Source organism: Bombina bombina, chromosome 8 (assembly GCF_027579735.1).
Source record: "Bombina bombina isolate aBomBom1 chromosome 8, aBomBom1.pri, whole genome shotgun sequence".
Classification (NCBI taxonomy): domain Eukaryota; kingdom Metazoa; phylum Chordata; class Amphibia; order Anura; family Bombinatoridae; genus Bombina; species Bombina bombina.
Genome location: NC_069506.1, coordinates 139,508,017 through 139,531,254, shown reverse-complemented (window position 1 = coordinate 139,531,254; position 23,238 = coordinate 139,508,017). Strand labels below are relative to the sequence as shown.

The following is a 23,238-nucleotide window of genomic DNA, read 5'->3' as shown; positions in this document are numbered from 1 at the left end:
CCTTAAACGAAGTACCATCTGACGTAGGAATAGTAGTACGTTTAGCAAGGGTAGAAATAGCCCCATCAACTTTAGGGATTTTGTCCCAAAATTCTAATCTGTCAGACGGCACAGGATATAATTGCTTAAAACGTTTAGAAGGAGTAAATGAATTACCCAAATTATTCCATTCTCTGGAAATTACTTCAGAAATAGCACCAGGAACAGGAAAAACTTCTGGAATAACCACAGGAGATTTAAAGACCTTATCTAAACGTTTAGAATTAGTATCAAGAGGACCAGAATCCTCAATTTCTAAAGCAATTAGTACTTCTTTAAGTAAAGAACAAATAAATTCCATTTTAAATAAATATGAAGATTTATCAGCATCAACCTCTGAGACAGAATCCTCTGAACCAGAAGAGTCATTAGAATCAGAATGATGATGTTCATTTAAAAATTCATCTGTATAAAGAGAAGTTTTAAAAGATTTTTTATGTTTACTAGAAGGAGGAATAACAGACATAGCCTTCTTGATGGATTCAGAAACAAAATCTCTTATGTTATCAGGAACATTCTGAACATTAGATGTTGATGGAACTGCAACAGGTAATGGTACATTACTAAAGGAAATATTATCTGCATTAATAAGTTTGTCATGACAATTAATACAAACAACAGCTGGAGGAACAGCTACCAAAAGTTTACAGCAGATACACTTAGCTTTGGTAGTTCCAGCACCAGACAGCGATTTTCCTGAAGTAACTTCTGACTCAGATGCAACATGAGACATCTTGCAATATGTAAGAGAAAAAACAACATATAAAGCAAAATTGATCAAATTCCTTAAATGACAGTTTCAGGAATGGGAAAAAATGCCAAGGAACAAGCTTCTAGCAACCAGAAGCAAAGAAAAATTAGACTTAAATAATGTGGAGACAAAAGCGACGCCCATATTTTTTTAGCGCCAAATAAGACACCCACATTATTTGGCGCCTAAATGCTTTTGGCGCCAAAAATGACGCCACGTCCGGAACGCCGACATCTTTGGCGCAAAAGAACGTCAAAAATGACGCAACTTCCGGCGACACGTATGACGCCGGAAACAGAAAAGTTTTTTTGCGCCAAAAAAGTCTGCGCCAAGAATGACGCAATAAAATGAAGCATTTTCAGCCCCCGCAAGCCTAACAGCCCACAGGGAAAAAAGAGTCAAATTTTTAAGGTAAGAAAAAAAATTGATTCAAGTGCATTATCCCAAATATGAAACTGACTGTCTGAAAATAAGGAATGTTGAACATCCTGAGTCAAGGCAAATAAATGTTTGAATACATATATTTAGAACTTTATTAAAAAAGTGCCCAACCATAGCTTAGAGTGTCACAGAAAATAAGACTTACTTACCCCAGGACACTCATCTACATGTTTGTAGAAAGCCAAACCAGTACGGAAACGAAAATCAGCAGAGGTAATGGTATATATATATATATATATATATATATATATATGAGTATATCGTCGATCTGAAAAGGGAGGTAAGAGATGAATCTCTACGACCGATAACAGAGAACCTATGAAATAGACCCCGTAGAAGGAGATCATTGAATTCAAACAGGCAATACTCTCCTCACATCCCTCTGACATTCACTGCACGCTGAGAGGAAAACCAGGCTCCAACCTGCTGCGGAGCGCATATCAACGTAGAATCTAGCACAAACTTACTTCACCACCTCCATAGGAGGCAAAGTTTGTAAAACTGATTTGTGGGTGTGGTGAGGGGTGTATTTGTAGGCATTTTGAGGTTTGGGAAACTTTGCCCCTCCTGGTAGGAATGTATATCCCATACGTCACTAGCTCATGGACTCTTGCTAATTACATGAAAGAAACTAAGAACATGATAATAGAAGTAAATTAGAAAGTTGTTTAAAATGTTATGTTCTATTTAAATCATAAAAGAAAAATGTTGGGTTTTATGTCAATTTAAGGATTTGAGGCCAGATATGCACATTATGGTTTGCTATTACTACAATGATACATATTTGGGTTCTTCAATAGGAAATACACTTACCAAAGAAACTGCTAATTGGTTTCACAGGTTTTACAGGCTCTGCCTTCTTAATTTCATCATCACTTTTTTCATCACTATCATTCTCTTTTGCATCCACTTTCTTAGATTTGTTAGACTCCTCAGGACTCTTTTGATCTTTCTTTGCAGTCTTTTGTTTGCGTGGCTTTGATTCTGATTTGGGACTAACAGGTTTAGACAATGTTTTTTTAGGTGTCGCAGTCTCTGGCTTCTGTGCATCTTTATTGTTCAAATTTCCATCATCTGCTTTACTATTTTTCTTGTAAGACTTTACAGATTGATCCAAACATGGACTGCCTAATTTAGATTCCTGTTCCTTCTCAGGGTTTTGTTCACTGGACTTTTTTTGTTCCACAGTTTCTGTCTCCATTTTGGTAGTGCATTCATCTTCAGATTCAGCATTCTTTGCTTCCTTGCCAAGTTTATCATCCACTGTTGGAGTACTCTCTTCTGTCTCCATGGTATTTTGTAGTTCCTCCTCTTCATTTAAAAAACAAAATATATATTAAATGTTTTTAAATTATCTAGCATTAAAAAAAATAATAATGGAGGATTCAATTTAAAATTGTTGTTTCATTAAACAAATTCTTCAAAATCAAGTAGCAAAAGGTAATATTCACTGGACTTCTGTCAAAAGTATCAAAACTAAAAATATTATTAGCAAGAGGTGTAGACTGGAGATTATCACCAAAATATCTCAATACATTTGGCATATCAGTCTATAGCTGAAAGATCAAATAGATTTAGGCATGAGGGTTGAAATATCCAATATGAATCACTGCAGCTTTCTTTTGAGTATAAACTTTCAGTTTTTTTTTTTTTAGTAAAAACATCACCTTGGCATAAAAAAAAGTGAACCTATGATGTAGACCAGTGATTTTTAACCTTTTTTTTGCCGTGGCACACTTTTTTACATTAAAAAATCCTGTGGCACACCACCATCCCAAAATTTTGAAAAAACCACACATTGTAGCCTAATACAGCATATATATATATATATATATATATATATACACATACTGTATGTATTGTGCTGTTATGCCATGCCTCCTACAAACTACCCCTGCACTGGGAGTAAAAAACAAACAAAGTTTAAAAAATGTCACACTGTTGTCAGTCTGCCATGGCACACTTGAGGATCTCTCACGGCACACTAGTGTGTCACGGCACACTGGTTGAAAAACACTGATGTAGACCATGACTATACTCACCAGTGTCTCTTCTTTGGCGTTTGGCTTTTTCCTGGGCAACAGATTCTTCTTTGCCTACGTTGGACTCATCAGTTGATGTTTCGAGTTTACGTTTTGGTAGCTGTTTTCGAGCTATTGAGTAAAAACAAAATTTATTTATTAAGTGTTGAATACTCAGTGTGGACACCATGTAAAATAAGAAAGCCATTCTTTGCAGTTGAATAGAATATATTAAGAAATTAAGTACTTCACAGTAAAAACAAAAAATGTATGCTTACCTGATAAATTTCTTTCTTTCCGGGCATGGAGAGTACACAAGGTCATTCCAATTACTAGTGGGGTATTCAACTCCTGGCCAGCAGGAGGAGGCAAAGAGCACCCCAGCAAAGCTGTTAAGTGTAACTTCCCTTACCCATAATCACCAGTCATTTAGCCAAAGGAAAATGGAAAAAGAAGAAACACAGGGGTATAGAGGTACCTGAGGTTTACTCAAAAAACTGTCATTCCAATTACTAGTGGGAACCAATACCCAAGCTAGAGGACATGAAATAAACAGGTTGGGAGAACAAGGCAGGAGGACCTAAACAGAAGGCGCCACCACTTGAAGAACCTTTTTCTCAAAAAAGGCCTCAGCCGAGGCAAAAGTATCAAATTTGTAGAATTAGGAAAAAGTATGCAAAGAGGACCAAGTTGCCAAAAAAAAAATTTTTTTTCTTTTCTTCTTTTTTTCATAATCTATTTTTTTTTTTTCAAAGGACCAAGTTGCCGCCTTGCAAATCTGTTCCACAAAAGCTTTATTTTTGAAAGCCTAAGAAGAGGAGACAGCCCTAGTGGAATGAGCAGTAATACTCTCTGGAGGCTGCTGTCCAGCAGTCTCATAAGCAAAACAAATCATACTTAGGGCTAGATTTATCAATCTCGAGTCCGACCGAGTACATTGACAGCTCCTGCCCGTGCGTGATTGGCTGTGCGAGGGCAGGATTGCACGCGAGCGCAAAATTGCGCTATACACGCCCCTGTACGCCTCAGCATTGATAAATCTAGCCCTTATTAACCAGAGGGATTGAGTAGTAGAAGTGGCCTGCTGACCCTTACGCTTCAAAGAGAAAACAACAAACAGGGCAGAAGATTGCCGAAAATCTTTAGTAGCTTGTAGGAAAATTTTAGAGCCCGCAAAAGACAGAGAAATCTGCCCTTTGGAGGGCAAGATCTGTATCCTATTTTGTAACCCTGAGATACTATGTCCACAGCCCACCGCATATCCAAGCCTGTCAAAAAAAAGAAAGCCTGCCCCCCTCACCTAATCTAAAATCGGATCGGGTGCGGACCCTTCATGCTGATTTAGAGTCATCGGAAGGTTTCTTGTTTTGCTTGCCTTATTCGAAGGATGGCTGGATCTCCAATTGGACCTGGATTGGTCTGGTTTGGAAGAAGGACCTCTGTCCTTTAAAGTTGCAAAAGGAAAAAAAATTAGAAGTCTGTTGATCCTTAGGTTTTTTTCTTCTTGTCCTGAGGTAGGAAAGATCCCTTTCCACCCGTAATCTCTGAAATGATTTCCGCCAGACCAGGCCCAAACAAGAGTTTTACGCTTAAAAGGTAACGCTAAAAGCTTGGCCATTGAAGAAACATCAGCCAACCAAGAATTTAACCACAGAGCTCTACGAGCTAGGACAGTGAAGCTAGACAACTTAGCTCCCAGTCTAATTACCTGCATGTTGGTACCGCAGATAAAAACAGAATTTATGCTTACCTGATAAATTACTTTCTCCAACGGTGTGTCCGGTCCACGGTGTCATCCATTACTTGTGGGATATTCTCCTCCCCCACAGGGAAAGGCAAGGAGAGCACACAGCAAGAGCTGTCCATATAGTCCCTCCCAGGCTCCGCCCCCCCAGTCATTCGACCGACTGTTAGGAGAAAAAAAGGAGAAACTATAGTGTGCCGTGGTGACTGTAGTGTATAGAGAAAGAAATGCTTCAAACCTGATTAAAAAACCAGGGCGGGCCGTGGACCGGACACACCGTTAGAGAAAGTAATTTATCAGGTAAGCATAAATTCTGTTTTCTCCAACATTGGTGTGTCCGGTCCACGGTGTCATCCATTACTTGTGGGAACCAATACCAAAGCTTTAGGACACGGATGAAGGGAGGGAGCAAATCAGGTTACCTAAACAGAAGGCACCACGGCTTGCAAAACCTTTCTCCCAAAAATAGCCTCCGAAGAAGCAAAAGTATCACATTTGTAGAATTTGGACAAAGTGTGCAGAGAAGACCAGGTCGCTGCCTTACATATCTGATCAACAGAAGCCTCATTCTTGAAGGTCCATGTGGAAGTCACAGCCCTAGTAGAGTGAGCTGTGATTCGTTCAGGAGGCTGCCGTCCGGCAGTCTTGTAAGCCAATCGTATGATGCTTTTCAGCCAAAAGGAAAGAGAGGTAGCAGTAGCTTTTTTGACCTCTCCTCTTGCTAGAATAAACTACAAACAGAGAAGACGTTTGTCTGAAATCCTTTGTTGCTTCTAAATAGAACTTTAAAGCACGGACTACATCTAAATTGTGTAACAAGCGTTCCTTCTTTGAAACTGGATTCGGACACAAAGAAGGCACAAATATTTCCTGGTTAATATTCTTGTTGGAAACAACCTTTGGAAGGAAACCAGGTTTAGTACGCAAAACAACCTTATCTGAATGGAACACCAGATAGGGCGGATTACACTGCAGAGCAGATAATTCAGAAAACTCTTCTAGCAGAAGAATAGCAACCAAAAACAGAACTTTCCAAGATAACAACTTGATATCTATGGAATGTAAGGGTTCAAACGGAACCCCTTGAAGAACTGAAAGAACCAAATTTAGACTCCAGGGAGGAGTCAAGGGTCTGTAAACAGGCTTGATCCTGACCAAAGCCTGAACAAAAGCTTGAACATCTGGCACAGCTGCCAGTCGTTTGTGTAACAAGACAGATAAAGCAGAAATCTGTCCTTTTAGAGAACTCGCTGATAATCCCTTATCCAAACCTTCTTGGAGAAAGGAAAGGATCCTAGGAATTTTAATCTTACTCCATGAGAATCCCTTGGATTCACACCAACAGATATATCTTTTCCATATTTTATGGTAATCTTTCTAGTCACAGGTTTTCTGGCTTGTACCAGAGTATCTATCACAGAATCCGAAAACCCACGCTTAGACAAAATCAAGCGTTCAATTTCCAAGCAGTCAGCTGGAGAGAAACTAGATTTGGATATTCGAATGGACCTTGTACTAGAAGATCCTGTCTCAAAGGTAGCTTCCATGGTGGAGCCGATGACATATTCACCAGGTCTGCATACCAAGTCCTGCGTGGCCACGCAGGAGCTATCAAAATCACCAAGGCCTTCTCCTGTTTGATCCTGGCTACCAGCCTGGGAATGAGAAGGAACGGTGGAAACGCATAAGCTAGGTTGAAAGTCCAAGGCGCCACTAATGCATCCACTAGAGTCGCCTTGGGATCCCTGGATCTGGACCCGTAGCAAGGAACCTTGAAGTTCTGACGAGACGCCATCAGATCCATGTCTGGAATGCCCCAAAATTGGGTCAACTGGGCAAACACCTCCGGGTGGAGTTCCCACTCCCCCGGATGAAAGGTCTGACGACTCAGATAATCCGCCTCCCAGTTTTCCACTCCTGGGATGTGGATCGCAGACAGGTGGTAGGAGTGATCCTCCGCCCATTTGATGATCTTGGTCACCTCTCTCATTGCCAGGGAACTCCTTGTTCCCCCCTGATGGTTGAAGTAAGCAACAGTCGTCATGTTATCTGATTGGAATCTTATAAATCTGGCCTTTGCTAGTTGAGGCCAAGCCCGGAGAGCATTGAATATCGCTCTCAGTTCCAGGATGTTTATCGGGAGAAGAGACTCTTCCCGAGACCATAGACCCTGAGCTTTCAGGGAATCCCAGTCCGCGCCCCAGCCTAATAGACTGGCGTCGGTCGTGACAATGACCCACTCTGGTCTGCGGAAGCTCATTCCCTGGGACAGGTGATCCTGAGTCAGCCACCAACGGAGTGAGTCTCTGGTCTTCTGATCTACTTGAATCACTGGAGACAAGTCTGTATAGTCCCCATTCCACTGTTTGAGCATGCACAGTTGTAATGGTCTTAGATGAATTTGCGCAAAAGGAACTATGTCCATTGCTGCAACCATCAACCCTACTACTTCCATGCACTGAGCTATGGAAGGCCATAGAACAGAGTGAAGAACTTGACAAGCGTTTAGAAGCTTTGACTCTCTGACATCTGTCAGGAAAATCTTAATTTCTAAAGAATCTATTATTGTTCCCAAGAAAGGGACTCTTGTTGACTGAGACGGGGAACTTTTTTCTATGTTCACCTACCACCCGTGAGATCTGAGAAAGGCTAGAAGAATGTCTGTGTGAGCCTTTGTCTTTGAAAGAGACAACGCTTGAATTAGGATGTCGTCCAAGTAAGGTGCCACTGCAATGCCCCTGGGTCTTAGAACCGCTAGAAGGGACCCGAGCACCTTTGTGAAAATCCTTGGAGCAGTGGCTAGTCCGAATGGGAGAGCCACAATAGGTAATGTTTGTCCAGAAAGGCGAACCTTAGGAACTGATGATGATCTTTGTGGATAGGAATATGCAGATACGCATCCTTTAGATCCACGGTAGTCATAAATTGACCCTCCTGGATTGTAGGTAAAATCGTTCGAATAGTTTCCATTTTGAACGATGGCACTCTGAGAAATTTGTTTAGAATTTTTAAATCCAGAATTGGTCTGAAAGTTCCCTCTTTTTTTGGGAACTACAAACAGATTTGAGTAAAAACCCCTGACCTTGTTCCACAGTTGGAACTGAGAGTATCACTCCCATCTTTAACAGGTCTTCTACACAATGTAAGAATGCCTGTCTCTTTACTTGGTTTGAAGATAAGTGAGACATGTGGAACCTTCCCCTTGGGGGTAGTTCCTTGAATTCTAGAAGATAACCCTGAGAGACTATTTCTAGTGCCCAGAGATCCTGAACATCTCTTGCCCTGTTTACCCTCCGGATCGGGGGCTACCTCTTCATGCTGTCTTGGTAGCAGCAGCAGGTTTCTTGGCCTGTTTACCCTTGTTCCAGCCTTGCATTGATTTCCAAGCTGGTATAGTCTGGGAAGCGTTACCCTCTTGTCTAGAGACTGCCGAGTTGGAAGCCGGTCCGTTCCTGAAATTGCGAAAGGAACGAAAATTGGACTTATTCTTAGCCTTGAAAGGTTTATCTTGTGGGAGGGCATGGCCCTTTCCCCCAGTGATGACTGAAATAATCTCTTTCAATTCTGGCCCAAAAGGGGTCTTACCTTTGAAAGGGGTATTAAGCAATTTTGTCTTGGAAGATACATCCGCCGACCAAGACTTTAGCCAGAGCACTCTGCGCGCCACAATTGTAAACCCTGAATTTTTTGCCGCTAACCTCGCTAACTGCAAAGCGGCGTCTAAAATAAAGGAATTAGCTAACTTAAGTGCGTAAATTCTGTCCATGACTTCCTCATACGGAGTCTCCCTACTGAGCGACTTTTCCAGTTCCTCGAACCAGAACCACGCCGCTGTAGTGACAGGAATAATGCACAAAATAGGTTGAAGGAAGTAACCTTGCTGTACAAAAATCTTTTTAAGCAAACCCTCCAATTTTTTTATCCATAGGATCTTTGAAAGCACAATTGTCCTCAATAGGAATGGTCGTGCGCTTGGCTAGAGTAGAAAACTCCCCCTCGACCTTAGGGACTGTTTGCCATGTGTCCTTCCTGGGGTCGACCATAGGGAACAATTTCTTAAATATAGGAGGAGGGACAAAAGGTATGCCTGGCTTCTCCCACTCCTTATTCACTATGTCCGCCACCCGTTTAGGTATCGGAAAAGCATCAGGGTGCACCGGGACCTCAAGGAACTGTCCATCTTGCACAATTTTTCTGGGTTGACCAGATTGTCACAATCATCCAGAGTAGATAGCACCTCCTTAAGTAATGCGCGGAGATGCTCCAATTTAAATTTAAATGTCACAACATCAGGTTCTGCCTGCTGAGAAATTCTTCCTGTATCAGAAATTTCCCCATCTGACAAACCCTCCCTCACTGCCACTTCAGATTGGAGTGAGGGTATGACAGAAAAATTATCATCAGCGCCCTCCTGCTCTACAGTGTTTAAAACAGAGCAATCGCGCTTTCTCTGAAATGCTGGCATTTTGGATAAAATATTAGCTATGGAGTTATCCATTACTGCCGTCAATTACTGCATAGTAACAAGCATTGGCGCGCTAGAAGTACTAGGGGTCGCCTGCGCGGGCATAACTGGTATAGACACAGAAGGAGAAGATGTAGAACTATCTCTACTCCCTTCATCTGATGAATCATCTTGGGCAACTTTACAATTTGTGACAGTTTTGTCCTTACTTTGTTTGGACGCAATGGCACAATTATCACACTATATTTGAAGGGGGAACCACATTGGCTACCATACATACAGAACATGATCTATCTGAAGGTACAGACATGTTAAACAGGCTTAAACTGGTTAATAAAGCACAAAAACCGTTTTAAAACAAAACCGTTACTGTCTCTTTAAATGTTAAACAGGGCACACTTTATTACTGAATATGTGAAAAATTATGAAGGAATTATCCAATCTTTACCAAATTTTCACCACAGTGTCTTAATACATTCAAAGTATTGCACCCCAATTTTCAAGCTGTTAACCCTTAAAATGTGGAAACCGGAGCCGTTTTTAATTTTAACCCCCTTACAGTCCCAGCCACAGCCTTTGCTGCGACTTCACCAATCCCAGGGGGGTATATGATACCAAATGAAGCCTTCTAGGAACGTTTTTAGTGGATTCCAGACCCTCACACATGCAGCTGCATGTACTGAACTCAAAATTAACTGCACAGTAATGGCGCGAAAATGAGGCTCTGCCTACTACAGAGAAAGGCCCTTCCTGACTGGGAAGGTGTCTTAACAAGTGCCTGGTGCTAAAAATGTTCCCCAATGTTATAAAAGTGTGAAATACAACTTCAAACTGCATATAATACTTAAATAAAGCAATCGATTTAGCCCCTAAAAGTGTCTACCAGTTTATAGCCCATAATAAGCCCTTTATTCTGTTTGAGACTAAGAAAATGGCTTACCGATCCCCATGAGGGGAAAATGACAGCCTTCCAGCATTACACAGTCTTGTTAGAAATATGGCTAGTCATACCTTGAGCAGAAGAGCCTGCTAACTGTTTCCCCCAACTGAAGTTATCTCATCTCAACAGTCCTATGTGGAAACAGCAAACGATTTTAGTAACTGCTGCTAAAATCATAATCCTCTCACAAACAGAAATCTTCATCTCTTTCTGTTTCAGAGTAAATAGTACATACCATCACTATTTTAAAATAACAAACTCTTGATAGAAGAATAAAAAACTACAACTAAACACCACAAACTCCTCACCATCCCCGAGGAGATGCTACTTGTTCAGAGCGGCAAGGAGAATGACTGGGGGGGCGGAGCCTGGGAGGGACTATATGGACAGCTCTTGCTGTGTGCTCTCCTTGCCTTTCCCTGTGGGGGAGGAGAATATCCCACAAGTAATGGATGACACCGTGGACCTGACACACCAATGTTGGAGAAAGTATTGGCTAATTTAAGAGCCTTAATCCTATCTTGGATCTCCTCAATCGTAGTCTCCCGTGATATCAAAATCAGACAGGGCATCGTAAGGGGAAAAAGGAAATGATTCCTGGAAAAATACATAAAGTATGCATAGCAGACAAAGCATAGGAAAATCTAAAGAGCAAAAACCAAGAAAAAGGCTTGAACTCAGGACCTTCAATGAAACTTACACGCTATAACGCAAAGTAGCCCAGCTCTTGAAAATGCCCTTTTTTTCATCTTACCTGTATAGATAAGCAAAGCAAAAACTCTGTTATTAAATAGCTTATTTAACCACCAAGCTATTTCGGCAGTAATATGAAAAAAACTTAATTTAATATGTAAAAACAGACAAGGAATAAGCAGAGATACTGCTTATAACACAAATCCAGGAAAAGCTTTTAAAGTAGCAAGTAAGAGATATGCAAGAGAAAAAAATAATCCCCAAATATACCCTTACTCTGCCCAGCAGGCAAAAAATAAAATAAGTGAGTAAAACTTAAAAATGTATCTAAAACCATGCTACTGAAAAAAGAATGGCGTAGGGATAATATATGAAAAGCAAGTCCCTAAACTCCCCCCCCAAGTATGCTAAGGGATGAGCCCTTAATAATCCCTTGAATATATATAATATATATAGCAGACAAAATAAACAATATCCAGAATATAAGATTAAATAAACTAGGTAAATTATTTCCTGAAGAAAAATATCTGCAGAAGGGAACTACCAGAAACTGTCAACAGGTGGCAGTTGAGGACAAGAAATCCCTGATAATATCGTAAAAGGTTTTCCTCAAGTCCCAGAAAACTATACGAAAACTTAAACACCTAAAGTGACTAAAATTAGATTGGCACAACTAAAAGATGTTCAGAGCTATAGTTATTAAAGACATGCCCCAGAAATAAACCCATAAGTTAGCGCTGCGGAATCTGTTGGTGCTCTACAAATAACCGATAACAATAAGATGGGTAACTTGCACCAGACCTCAGAAGTATAGAAGCATGCGTGCCAAGATTAAATAGAGGCTAGAAACATAGACCGAATACACATACAAAATGGCGATACCATCATAGATTGAGACAAATAGCAAGCAGTTCAAATGAAAACTTATAAAAGCTTACTCTATTGGCGCGCAAATACGATCGCCAAAAGCTTCACATGAAGTAACGGCTTATAAAGAATCCTTAAAAATAGGAGAGCACATGTCAATACTTGGGTTAGTTTAAGTCTCCAAGTTAAAGAGACCGCTCTGAGCTAGGCCGCTCTATATATAAGGCCATCTGCCCAAGCGCGCCAAAAAGACTCCGCTCCAAACGGTGACTATAGTGAGGCAAACATATCCCTGCCATCTCCCAAAACAGAGCGCAAGGACGCGGAACCATATTATTCACCCATAATGTTTAAAAGGTTAATAAAGGATGCAGTAGCTGGGATAAATTGTGTGGCTGTCCGCACATACCATATTGCCATCGTGTGAGAGAAATTATTCACCCATAACGCAAATGCTAATCCCAGCAGCAACATTGGATCCCACACACTGTAAAGCCTGAGTATGAGCACTAAAAGACCCGTTGGTAGGCTAAAAGGCAGCATAAATCGTTGTCACTGATTATCAGTAGTGAGCCCGCCGCAAAATATCCCAAACCTGTGAATATAATTACAATACATACACACTCTTCCTGAGGGTAGCAGGTCTCACCAGGTCCCTGACTTCCCAGTCCTTCCTACTTCATGTTCTGCGAATAAGCAATAAGAAAGGACTTACCTTCAAGAGTCTTCTGCTGTGGGGCATTACACAGCTGCAAGTCTGTCAGCCTCACCCGGACGCCGACAGGGACCTGAATGTAAAAGAAAGAACAGAGCAACCAACCCTGGCTTACTATAAAAGGTGTAGAAATAATGTTAGAAATAAAGCAAAGACAACCTCACCGCTTTCTCACTGCTAACAACCACCATTACTCTTACTAAAGAGATTGACATGGACACAGCTAGACCCCAATCCTTGCTTGCAGGGAAAAAGTACCCATAAAAAGGATTAAATATCTTCAGATACCGTCGCACATCCTCCATTGACAGAGGCAAAGAGAATGACTGGGGATTATGAATAAGGGAAGTTGCACTTAACAGCTTTGCTGGGGTGCTCTTTGCCTCCTCCTGCTGGCCAGGAGTTGAATATCCCACTAGTAATTGGAATGACGTTGTGGACTCTCCATGCCATAGGAAAGAAAGATTTTTATTTTATTTTTTTTACACTAAAAGGTGACTTAAGACCTGTCCAGGAATGCACCCCTTGATAACCTGAGTATGTTTTACCTATTCTCAAAATCTGAATAAAGATTCTAACCTGTCCTACGTTTGGGGATTCCAGAAGGAGAAATGCCTGGAGAGTCTGAGCATGAAGGACTGTCAGCAGATTGAATACTGGAAGGGGAAACAATATCCTGAGATGTATTCATCCTTGGAGTACTAAAACTTAAGGTAGATTCCTAGAAAAAATACAAGTAAACATGTTATTCAAGAGCCAAATCAAACAGCAGAAAAACAGAATTTATGTTTACCTGATAAATTTCTTTCTCCAACGGTGTGTCCGGTCCACGGCGTCATCCTTACTTGTGGGATATTCTCTTCCCCAACAGGAAATGGCAAAGAGCCCAGCAAAGCTGGTCACATGATCCCTCCTAGGCTCCGCCTACCCCAGTCATTCGACCGACGTTAAGGAGGAATATTTGCATAGGAGAAACCATATGGTACCGTGGTGACTGTAGTTAAAGAAAATAAAATATCAGACCTGATTAAAAAAACCAGGGCGGGCCGTGGACCGGACACACCGTTGGAGAAAGAAATTTATCAGGTAAACATAAATTCTGTTTTCTCCAACATAGGTGTGTCCGGTCCACGGCGTCATCCTTACTTGTGGGAACCAATACCAAAGCTTTAGGACACGGATGAAGGGAGGGAGCAAATCAGGTCACCTAAATGGAAGGCACCACGGCTTGCAAAACCTTTCTCCCAAAAATAGCCTCAGAAGAAGCAAAAGTATCAAACTTGTAAAATTTGGTAAAAGTGTGCAGTGAAGACCAAGTCGCTGCCCTACATATCTGATCAACAGAAGCCTCGTTCTTGAAGGCCCATGTGGAAGCCACAGCCCTAGTGGAATGAGCTGTGATTCTTTCGGGAGGCTGCCGTCCGGCAGTCTCGTAAGCCAATCTGATGATGCTTTTAATCCAAAAAGAGAGAGAGGTAGAAGTTGCTTTTTGACCTCTCCTTTTACCTGAATAAACAACAAACAAGGAAGATGTTTGTCTAAAATCCTTTGTAGCATCTAAATAGAATTTTAGAGCGCGAACAACATCCAAATTGTGCAACAAACGTTCCTTCTTTGAAACTGGTTTTGGACACAGAGAAGGTACGATAATCTCCTGGTTAATGTTTTTGTTAGAAACAACTTTTGGAAGAAAACCAGGTTTAGTACGTAAAACCACCTTATCTGCATGGAACACCAGATAAGGAGGAGAACACTGCAGAGCAGATAATTCTGAGACTCTTCTAGCAGAAGAAATCGCAACTAAAAACAAAACTTTCCAAGATAATAACTTAATATCAACGGAATGTAAGGGTTCAAACGGAACCCCCTGAAGAACTGAAAGAACTAAATTGAGACTCCAAGGAGGAGTCAAAGGTTTGTAAACAGGCTTGATTCTAACCAGAGCCTGAACAAAGGCTTGAACATCTGGCACAGCTGCCAGCTTTTTGTGAAGTAATACCGACAAGGCAGAAATCTGTCCCTTCAGGGAACTTGCAGATAATCCTTTTTCCAATCCTTCTTGAAGGAAGGATAGAATCCTAGGAATCTTAACCTTGTCCCAAGGGAATCCTTTAGATTCACACCAACAGATATATTTTTTCCAAATTTTGTGGTAAATCTTTCTAGTCACAGGCTTTCTGGCCTGAACAAGAGTATCGATCACAGAATCTGAGAATCCTCGCTTCGATAAAATCAAGCGTTCAATCTCCAAGCAGTCAGCTGGAGTGAAACCAGATTCGGATGTTCGAACGGACCCTGAACAAGAAGGTCTCGTCTCAAAGGTAGCTTCCAAGGTGGAGCCGATGACATATTCATCAGATCTGCATACCAAGTCCTGCGTGGCCACGCAGGAGCTATCAAGATCACCGACGCCCTCTCCTGCTTGATCCTGGCTATCAGCCTGGGGATGAGAGGAAATGGCGGGAACACATAAGCTAGTTTGAAGGTCCAAGGTGCTACTAGTGCATCCACTAGAGCCGCCTTGGGATCCCTGGATCTGGCCCCGTAGCAAGGAACTTTGAAGTTCTGACGAGAGGCCATCAGATCCATGTCTGGAATGCCCCACAGGTGAGTGACTTGGGCAAAGATTTCCGGATGGAGTTCCCACTCCCCCGGATGCAATGTCTGACGACTCAGAAAATCCGCTTCCCAATTTTCCACTCCTGGGATGTGGATAGCAGACAGGTGGCAGGAGTGAGACTCCGCCCAAAGAATAATTTTGGTTACTTCTTCCATCGCTAGGGAACTCCTTGTTCCCCCCTGATGGTTGATGTACGCAACAGTCGTCATGTTGTCTGATTGAAACCGTATGAACCTGGTCCTCGCAAGCTGGGGCCAGGCCTGGAGCGCATTGAATATCGCTCTCAGTTCCAGAATATTTATCGGTAGAAGAGATTCTTCCCGAGACCAAAGACCCTGAGCTTTCAGGGATCCCCAGACCGCGCCCCAGCCTATCAGACTGGCGTCGGTCGTGACAATGACCCACTCTGGTCTGTGGAACATCATCCCTTGAGACAGATTGTCCAGGGACAGCCACCAACGGAGTGAGTCTCTGGTCCTCTGATTTACTTGTATCTTCGGAGACAAGTCTGTATAGTCCCCATTCCACTGACTGAGCATGCACAGTTGTAATGGTCTTAGATGAATGCGCGCAAAAGGAACTATGTCCATCGCCGCCACCATCAACCCGATCACTTCCATGCACTGAGCTATGGAAGGAAGAGGAACGGAATGAAGTATCCGACAAGAGTCCAGAAGCTTTGTTTTTCTGGCCTCTGTTAGAAAGATCCTCATTTCTAAGGAGTCTATAATTGTTCCCAAGAAGGGAACCCTTGTTGACGGGGATAGAGAACTCTTTTCCACGTTCACTTTCCAGCCGTGAGATCTGAGAAAGGCCAGGACAATGTCCGTGTGAGCCTTTGCTTGAGGAAGGGACGACGCTTGAATCAGAATGTCGTCCAGGTAAGGTACTACTGCAATGCCCCTTGGTCTTAGCACCGCTAGAAGGGACCCTAGTACCTTTGTGAAAATCCTTGGAGCAGTGGCTAATCCGAAAGGAAGCGCCACGAACTGGTAATGTTTGTCCAGGAATGCAAACCTTAGGAACCGATGATGTTCCTTGTGGATAGGAATGTGTAGATACGCATCCTTTAAATCCACCGTGGTCATAAATTGACCTTCCTGGATGGAAGGAAGGATAGTTCGAATGGTTTCCATCTTGAACGATGGGACCTTGAGAAATTTGTTTAAGATCTTGAGATCTAGGATTGGTCTGAACGTTCCCTCTTTTTTGGGAACTATGAACAGATTGGAGTAGAACCCCATCCCTTGTTCTCTTAATGGAACAGGATGAATCACTCCCATTTTTAACAGGTCTTCTACACAATGTAAGAACGCCTGTCTTTTTATGTGGTCTGAAGACAACTGCGACTTGTGGAACCTCCCCCTTGGGGGAAGTCCCTTGAATTCCAGAAGATAACCCTGGGAGACTATTTCTAGCGCCCAAGGATCCAGAACATCTCTTGCCCAAGCCTGAGCGAAGAGAGAGAGTCTGCCCCCCACCAGATCCGGTCCCGGATCGGGGGCCAATATTTCATGCTGTCTTGGTAACAGTGGCAGGTTTCTTGGCCTGCTTTCCCTTGTTCCAGCCTTGCATTGGTCTCCAAGCTGGCTTGGCCTGAGAAGTATTACCCTCTTGCTTAGAGGACGTAACACCTTGGGCTGGTCCGTTTTTACGAAAGGGACGAAAATTAGGTCTATTTTTTGCCTTGAAGGGCCGATCCTGAGGAAGGGCGTGGCCCTTACCCCCAGTGATATCAGAGATAATCTCTTTCAAGTCAGGACCAAACAGCGTTTTCCCCTTGAAAGGAATGTTTAGTAGCTTGTTCTTGGAAGACGCATCAGCCGACCAAGATTTCAACCAAAGCGCTCTGCGCGCCACAATAGCAAACCCAGAGTTCTTAGCCGCTAACTTAGCCAATTGCAAAGAGGCGTCTAGAGTGAAAGAATTAGCCAATTTGAGAGCATTGATTCTGTCCATAATCTCCTCATAAGGAGGAGAGTCACTATCGAGCACCTTAAGCAGTTCATCAAACCAGAAATATGCGGCTGTAGTGACAGGGACAATGCATGAAATGGGTTGTAGAAGGTAACCCTGCTGAACAAACATCTTTTTAAGCAAACCTTCTAATTTTTTATCCATAGGATCTTTGAAAGCACAACTATCCTCTATGGGAATAGTGGTGCGTTTGTTTAAAGTAGAAACCGCTCCCTCGACCTTGGGGACTGACTGCCATAAGTCCTTTCTGGGGTCGACCATAGGAAACAATTTTTTAAATATGGGGGGAGGGACGAAAGGAATACCGGGCCTTTCCCATTCTTTATTAACAATGTCCGCCACCCGCTTGGGTATAGGAAAAGCTTCTGGGAGCCCCGGCACCTCTAGGAACTTGTCCATTTTACATAGTTTCTCTGGGATGACTAAATTTTCACAATCATCCAGAGTGGATAATACCTCCTTAAGCAAAATGCGGAGATGTTCCAATTTAAATTTAAATGTAATCACATCAGATTCAGCCTGCTGAGAAATGTTCCCTAAATCAGTAATTTCTCCCTCAGACAAAACCTCCCTGGCCCCCTCAGATTGGGTTAGGGGCCCTTCAGAGATATTAATATCAGCGTCGTCATGCTCTTCAGTAACTAAAACAGAGCAGCCACGCTTACGCTGACAAGGGTTCATTTTGGCTAAAATGTTTTTGACAGAATTATCCATTACAGCCGTTAATTGTTGCATAGTAAGGAGAATTGGCGCGCTAGATGTACTAGGGGCCTCCTGAGTGGGCAAGACTCGTGTAGACGAAGGAGGGAATGATGCAGTACCATGCTTACTCCCCTCACTTGAGGAATCATCTTGGGCATCATTGTCATTATCACATAAATCACATTTATTTAAATGAATAGGAATTCTGGCTTCCCCACATTCAGAACACAGTCTATCTGGTAGTTCAGACATGTTAAACAGGCATAAACTTGATCAGAAAGTACAAAAAACGTTTTAAAATAAAACCGTTACTGTCACTTTAAATTTTAAACTGAACACACTTTATTACTGCAATTGCGAAAAAACATGAAGGAATTGTTCAAAATTCACCAAATTTTCACCACAGCGTCTTAAAGCCTTGAAAATATTGCACACCAATTTTGGAAGCTTTAACCCTTAAAATAACGGAACCGGAGCCGTTTTAAGCTTTAAACCCCTTTACAGTCCCTGGTATCTGCTTTGCTGAGACCCAACCAAACCCAAAGGGGAATACGATACCAAATGACGCCTTCAGAAGTCTTTTATAAGTATCAGAGCTCCTCTCACATGCGACTGCATGCCATGCCTCTCAAAAACAAGTGCGCAACACCGGCGCGAAAATGAGACTCTGCCTATGCTTTGGGAAAGCCCCTAAAGAATAAGGTGTCTAAAACAGTGCCTGCCGATATTATTAAATCAAAATACCCAGAATAAATGATTCCTCAAGGCTAAATAAGTGTTAATATCGATCGATTTAGCCCAAAAAAAGTCTACAGTTTAAATAAGCCCTTGTGAAGCCCTTATTTACAATCGTAATAAACATGGCTTACCGGATCCCATAGGGAAAATGACAGCTTCCAGCATTACATCGTCTTGTTAGAATGTGTCATACCTCAAGCAGCAAGAGACTGCAAACTGTTCCCCCAACTGAAGTTAATTGCTCTCAACAGTCCTGTGTGGAACAGCCATGGATTTTAGTTACGGTTGCTAAAATCATTTTCCTCATACAAACAGAATTCTTCATCTCTTTTCTGTTTCTGAGTAAATAGTACGTACCAGCACTATTTGAAAATAACAAACTCTTGATTGAATAATGAAAAACTACAGTTAAACACTAAAAAACTCTAAGCCATCTCCGTGGAGATGTTGCCTGTACAACGGCAAAGAGAATGACTGGGGTAGGCGGAGCCTAGGAGGGATCATGTGACCAGCTTTGCTGGGCTCTTTGCCATTTCCTGTTGGGGAAGAGAATATCCCACAAGTAAGGATGACGCCGTGGACCGGACACACCTATGTTGGAGAAATACATGGGTTTATTGCCTTACAAGAAACAAAAACTCCTGGAAATTTTGAGTTTAAACTCTGCTCTATGCCACCCCTTCTTTTATAGGACATGTTATACCATCAAAAAATTAAATTGATGACATTAAATAATTCCTATAGACGACATTACATGACTAAATATGAAACAAAGAAGAAAAAAAATCATGAAACACAAGTGTGACCCAGGGACAAATTGAGCACTAGGAAGAAAAAAAAAAGTGCATCTTTAACTGGCATTTATATGCTGAAAAGAAATGTGTTAAATTTATATTTCATATTTTCATGACACCATATTCATAAATCAAGTCCAGCTCAACCATGGGACCAAGTTGATTCAAAAGGACACAGGCGGCAGTTGACGGGGGAGGGGGCACTTCAGAGACTGAGTCAGTTACGATCAGACCTAGACTGCTTCTGTATTTTGTCTCTCCTTTTGTGGGTGAAGCCACAGGCTTGCATTAGCATGATTCCATCAAGCACAGAAGACCTTTAGGGACTAAGCCAGTCACTGTCAGACCCAAACCTCTCTTATTCTTTGTCTCTGTGGGACTCCCACAGTATGCCTATCATCCACAAAGACACACAGCCAGTCAGTGCCAATATCCAAAGTGGGACAAGCACATCAATAACTTCCTTCTCACTTATGGCAAAATTGAGCATAAGCATTGTTTGCATGCAGACGGGCTTAATAAGGGGGGCAGCAGGCTAGTTGGTTGGCATGCTCATCAGTAATTTTACTATTAAGTGAAGGGACGTTATTTTATTCTCTGACCTATCATGAATATTCAAAGACAAACAACATGAAAAGTATGGGTAAGAATATAAGATATCTCTCTATAAGATAGGGGGCACCATAAAGTGGATATAGGATATATATATATATATATATATATATAAGGATACAGTTAACAAGTATAATCAATCAAAGTGGCTATGTAATATATATGATAATTGATATAATATTCAGTCTAGGCTGGCTATTAAAAAAGACCAATATGAATCATATGAAATATTATCACAATTAGTACACTATTGATCCAGTAATATAAGCATTTCAAACTGTAATAGAAGATGTAAAGAGAGTCTCTGTAAAATGGAGTGGAGATGTTCAAGGCAGCAATCTGTAGAGGACCCAGCCTGGATCCTATGAAGGTAATCTATAAACAAGAAAAAACAGAATTTATGTTTACCTGATAAATTACTTTCTCCAACGGTGTGTCCGGTCCACGGCGTCATCCTTACTTGTGGGATATTCTCTTCCCCAACAGGAAATGGCAAAGAGCCCAGCAAAGCTGGTCACATGATCCCTCCTAGGCTCCGCCTTCCCCAGTCATTCGACCGACGTAAAGGAGGAATATTTGCATAGGAGAAACCATATGATACCGTGGTGACTGTAGTTAAAGAAAATAAATTATCAGACCTGATTAAAAAACCAGGGCGGGCCGTGGACCGGACACACCGTTGGAGAAAGTAATTTATCAGGTAAACATAAATTCTGTTTTCTCCAACATAGGTGTGTCCGGTCCACGGCGTCATCCTTACTTGTGGGAACCAATACCAAAGCTTTAGGACACGGATGAAGGGAGGGAGCAAATCAGGTCACCTAGATGGAAGGCACCACGGCTTGCAAAACCTTTCTCCCAAAAATAGCCTCAGAAGAAGCAAAAGTATCAAACTTGTAAAATTTAGTAAAAGTGTGCAGTGAAGACCAAGTCGCTGCCTTACATATCTGATCAACAGAAGCCTCGTTCTTGAAGGCCCATGTGGAAGCCACAGCCCTAGTGGAATGAGCTGTGATTCTTTCAGGAGGCTGCCGTCCGGCAGTCTCATAAGCCAATCTGATGATGCTTTTAATCCAAAAAGAGAGAGAGGTAGAAGTTGCTTTTTGACCTCTCCTTTTACCAGAATAAACAACAAACAAGGAAGATGTTTGTCTAAAATCCTTTGTAGCATCTAAATAGAATTTTAGAGCACGAACAACATCCAAATTGTGCAACAAACGTTCCTTCTTTGAAACTGGATTCGGACACAAAGAAGGCACGACTATCTCCTGGTTAATGTTTTTGTTAGAAACAACTTTCGGAAGAAAACCAGGTTTAGTACGTAAAACCACCTTATCTGCATGGAACACCAGATAAGGAGGAGAACACTGCAGAGCAGATAATTCTGAAACTCTTCTAGCAGAAGAAATTGCAACCAAAAACAAAACTTTCCAAGATTATAACTTAATATCAACGGAATGTAAGGGTTCAAACGGAACCCCCTGAAGAACTGAAAGAACTAAATTGAGACTCCAAGGAGGAGTCAAAGGTTTGTAAACAGGCTTGATTCTAACCAGAGCCTGAACAAAGGCTTGAACATCTGGCACAGCTGCCAGCTTTTTGTGAAGTAACACAGACAAGGCAGAAATCTGTCCCTTCAAGGAACTAGCAGATAATCCTTTCTCCAAACCTTCTTGAAGAAAGGATAGAATCTTAGGAATTTTTACCTTGTCCCAAGGGAATCCTTTAGATTCACACCAACAGATATATTTTTTCCATATTTTGTGGTAAATTTTTCTAGTTACAGGCTTTCTGGCCTGAACAAGAGTATCAATGACAGAATCTGAGAACCCTCGCTTTGATAAGATCAAGCGTTCAATCTCCAAGCAGTCAGTTGGAGTGAGACCAGATTCGGATGTTCGAACGGACCTTGAACAAGAAGGTCTCGTCTCAAAGGTAGCTTCCATGGTGGAGCCGATGACATATTCACCAGGTCTGCATACCAAGTCCTGCGTGGCCACGCAGGAGCTATCAAGATCACCGATGCTCTCTCCTGATTGATCCTGGCTACCAGCCTGGGGATGAGAGGAAACGGCGGGAATACATAAGCTAGTTTGAAGGTCCAAGGTGCTACTAGTGCATCTACTAGAGTCGCCTTGGGATCCCTGGATCTGGACCCGTAGCAAGGAACCTTGAAGTTCTGACGAGAGGCCATCAGATCCATGTCTGGAATGCCCCACAATTGAGTAATTTGGGCAAAGATTTCCGGATGGAGTTCCCACTCCCCCGGATGAAATGTCTGACGACTCAGAAAATCCGCTTCCCAATTTTCCACTCCTGGGATGTGGATTGCAGACAAGTGGCAGGAGTGAGTCTCCGCCCATTGAATGATTTTGGTCACTTCTTCCATCGCCAGGGAACTCCTTGTTCCCCCCTGATGGTTGATGTACGCAACAGTCGTCATGTTGTCTGATTGAAACCGTATGAACTTGGCCTTTGCTAGCTGAGGCCAAGCCTTGAGAGCATTGAGTATCGCTCTCAGTTCCAGAATATTTATCGGTAGAAGAGATTCTTCCCGAGACCAAAGACCCTGAGCTTTCAGGGGTCCCCAGACCGCGCCCCAGCCCACCAGACTGGCGTCGGTCGTGACAATGACCCACTCTGGTCTGCGGAAGCTCATCCCCTGTGACAGGTTGTCCAGGGACAGCCACCAACGGAGTGAATCTCTGGTCCTCTGATTTACTTGTATCGTCGGAGACAAGTCTGTATAGTCCCCATTCCACTGACTGAGCATGCACAGTTGTAATGGTCTTAGATGAATTCGCGCAAAAGGAACTATGTCCATTGCCGCTACCATCAAACCTATTACTTCCATGCACTGCGCTATGGAAGGAAGAGGAACAGAATGAAGTATTTGACAAGAGTTTAGAAGTTTTGATTTTCTGGCCTCTGTCAGAAAAATCCTCATTTCTAAGGAGTCTATTATTGTTCCCAAGAAGGGAACCCTTGTTGACGGAGATAGAGAACTCTTTTCCACGTTCACTTTCCATCCGTGAGATCTGAGAAAGGCCAGGACAATGTCCGTGTGAGCCTTTGCTTGAGGAAGGGACGACGCTTGAATCAGAATGTCGTCCAAGTAA

General features: G+C 42.3%; 1 protein-coding gene across 1 annotated transcript in view; it reads right to left on the bottom strand.

The window, feature by feature from the left end:
• Positions 1-23,238, bottom strand: part of LOC128638892 (DNA ligase 1) — a 103,039-nt gene that overhangs the window by 5,331 nt on the left and 74,470 nt on the right. The window contains exons 5-7 of the mRNA XM_053691020.1: positions 13,256-13,397; positions 3,274-3,384; positions 2,045-2,542 (exon numbers count right to left, since the gene is read on the bottom strand). Of these exons, the coding sequence (XP_053546995.1) occupies positions 2,045-2,542; positions 3,274-3,384; positions 13,256-13,397 (751 nt within the window). The remainder of the gene's footprint in view (positions 1-2,044; positions 2,543-3,273; positions 3,385-13,255; positions 13,398-23,238) is intronic.